The sequence below is a fragment of the Lotus japonicus genome, chromosome 6 (assembly GCF_012489685.1).
Source record: "Lotus japonicus ecotype B-129 chromosome 6, LjGifu_v1.2".
Classification (NCBI taxonomy): Eukaryota; Viridiplantae; Streptophyta; class Magnoliopsida; order Fabales; family Fabaceae; genus Lotus; species Lotus japonicus.
Genome location: NC_080046.1, coordinates 1,486,837 through 1,490,052, shown reverse-complemented (window position 1 = coordinate 1,490,052; position 3,216 = coordinate 1,486,837). Strand labels below are relative to the sequence as shown.

The 3,216-nt window shown below is 31.7% G+C and overlaps 1 protein-coding gene across 1 annotated transcript; it reads left to right on the top strand.

Moving 5' to 3' along the window:
* Positions 1–501: 501 nt before the first annotated feature.
* Positions 502–2,142, top strand: LOC130722851 (uncharacterized). The gene is made up of 5 exons (XM_057573705.1): positions 502–718; positions 812–1,044; positions 1,143–1,361; positions 1,455–1,547; positions 1,813–2,142. Exons 1-5 carry the CDS (start codon positions 502–504, stop codon positions 2,140–2,142), a joined length of 1,092 nt encoding a protein of 363 aa, XP_057429688.1.
* The last annotated feature ends 1,074 nt before the right edge of the window (positions 2,143–3,216 follow it).

Sequence of the window (3,216 nt, the reverse complement as noted above, 5' to 3'; positions counted from 1 at the left end):
CATTTTACAAAGCATCAAAATTGAATAGATTCATAACTGTTGATGAAGCTATCGATCTACCAAAAGTCCATAAAAGAAAAAGAACTAAAACAGTAGATACAAATTCCCAAGATATGACCATTGGCACAAGTAATTAGAATGAGAAGCTTAGCTGCCACACTTGTAGATAAACTCCTGGCCCTTTTTTCTTTGATCTCTCGAACACTTTTCCATCCTAAAAGTAATTAGAACGAGAAGCGTAGCTGCCACACTTGTAGTAGCAACTTATATAGAAGGTTTGCTAAGTAATTAGAAGTTAGAACTAACAATAATGAAAGCTGAATTTTCAAGTTCCTATTTAAGATGACTATATATATTAAGCTTGTTTTAAGCTTGTTTTGAGAGTGTTTTTTAGTTTTTTATGGATGTTCTTGGTTGCTTGATTGAATGCATCATGTTTTTGATAGTGTTATAATTTATTATTTACTTGTTTATTTGAATGTAATTAGTATCAAGGTTGCAATGGGAAAGAAGAGAAAATTAAATATTGGACATCGTAGACCGGAAAACTCAAATCAACATGGTCAACCAAATGAAAATGATGGGATAAAATCTTCCACAAGAAATGCTGAAGAAACCCAATCTAACCCAGGACATGGAGAAGAGGTCATACATGGATCTTTGGAGTCTAACTCCATTCCTTCTGATATTGAAACTGAGGAAATACAAGCTGAGAAAGGTATACATGATTTCATTTATATGTTTTATTTATTCTAAATAATAAATTAATGTCTTGGATACTTATGTCTTTTTTCTACATGTGAATGCATAGAGTCGAAACGAGTAAGAGGTCCAACAAGAATGTTAGATGTTTGGGATATGCAAGTTGGTGATTTTATAATAGTTAATTTAGACAAATATGGTCGACCCGTTGGTGAAGAAGCAACAACTCATACTCGTTTCATAGGTAGTGTCGTTAGAAGACCTCATTTTGCTCCCATCAACTACATTTCTTGGAAAAAGATGCCAAAGGAGAACATAGATGACATGTTGGAAGCAATAGAGGTATCATAATTTTTTTTTGAATTACTTTTATATAATAAAAATGGTATTATGACTTATTTTGTACTATAATATATTTATTTTAACATTTATTGTTTTAGAGTAAATTTGAGTTTGTTCCTCCAATAAATGACACAATAAGAGAAATGTTGAAAGCGGAGTTGAATGAAAAGTGGAGGCAATGGAAGAGTGATATAAAGTCACTAGCATATAATCCTTCTAAAACAGAAGAAGAAATTGCATCCAAATTGCCTGATGATAGAGTTGAACCAAGTCAATATCGTGATTTAGTTCATCATTGGTTTTCAGAATCAGGACAAGTAAGTCCTAAAGCAAATAGATTATTATGCATATTGATCTTAATGTTTTACAAATTTCATTTCTTTACTAATATTAGTTTGTATTATATACAGAAAACAAGTGAGATTAACCGAAGAAATCGTGCCAAGTTTGAAGATGTTCATTGTATGGGAACAAAAAGGCTTCCAAGATTGATTGACGAAAAGGTTTGTATTTATTTGTACATGTCATTGAGTAAATTAATTTGTGCAAAATTACTTATAACTTGTTTAAATGAATTTAGAAAAAATTGGACAAAGGAGTGTCGCCTAAACGTAAAGATTATACATTCAGACTCGAACTCGTAAAGATGAGACAATTGTCAATGAAAAAGCTGCAAGAGTAATTGTAAGATTTACTTTCTTTCTTGTTTTGCTTAAACTTTTTTTGCATAGTTAACTTATTTTTTGTTGGCATATCTATGATTTTTAGGAAGAACTAAAGAAACATGATGAGGCTGAAACATCTCAATCAACTCAAAACACACAAAGGCATACATCTTGGAAGGAAGACATATTCTCTAAAGTGCAAGGACTTGATAAAAGGGGGCGTATCCGCTGCATGGGCAAGATTCCAAAATGTAAAAAAACAAAGGCTTCCTCATCTGAAAATGAAGAGCTACGTGATCGAATGAAGCATATGGAAAACGTGTTGGCAAATGTGTTGACACTAATTCAAAATCGACTTCCTGGAGAAGATCTTAATGAGCTTGTGGATGCTGCAAGACGGGTAACCTTTTTCCTTTTGCTGTTTGTGTTATGATTTGTATAAATTGTTCTGTCCGGGTAATCTCTTAATGTTTTGTTTTATTTTGTGAATGATCATTGGTTACAATGTGTTATGATACTAAAAATTCAGCACTTTTGACATGTAGATTAGATTGGATACAACAATAATAATTCTGTAGTTTTGGTTGCACTCACACTTGTACAAAAATATCTTATCTCTTAGTATGTTGCTATTTTTTCTTTCTATTTTTGACAGTTAATTAATATATGTGTACTGCACTAGGGACTTTGTTATCATATTCTCATAAGGTGTTTCGGTATTCTTTGCCCGATGTGGATTATAGTCTCTAAGCATGCTTTTACTTTTAATAGGTTTTAGATGCTTCGAGTGCCCCGAACCATTTGAATTCTCCAAGTTCAAACGCTAATGAAGATGATGAATATGGTATGTATCTTCTTAGCATGTACTAAATTTGATGAGCAAACACTTTGATGGTCGAGATACACAGTTAGCTTAACTCATTGATAGTCTACTTTTGTCAATGTTTGTTTCTATATGTTATTGACATGTTCTTTTTAATACTTGCAGATGAAGATGGTGAAGATTAAGAGGCTACTTTGTTCTTGGAGATTGAATATGCATGAGTTTGCAACATTTTTATATACATTGTTTTGATTTTATGTTGTTTTTGTGAATCATGGTTAAATTAGGATTATATGCTATGAATTGTTTGAATTGGGAAGCTACTTCATATGCATACTTTATGCTAGCTAGTATGGTACTTTCTGGTGGTCATTTTAATGTCACTTCATGTGCTCTTCACTTTTTTATGTGAGCTGAATGTGTATAGGTGCTTTTATCCTTTAAAACAATTAAGGGATATTTAACTTATATTAGTAAAAAAGTTCTTAGAACCCACAATAATTGAGTAATTTTGACAATTGCAATTTATAATGTGTAATTAAAATCTTCATTTGTTAGTATTTACTACTGTCACTAAATCCAATAGCAATGATATTAAATTCGTAGGTCTAAAAAAAACAATGACAGAAATATTGTCGTTGGTATAAGTTAAAGTACTATACCAACGACGACTCTCCGTCACAA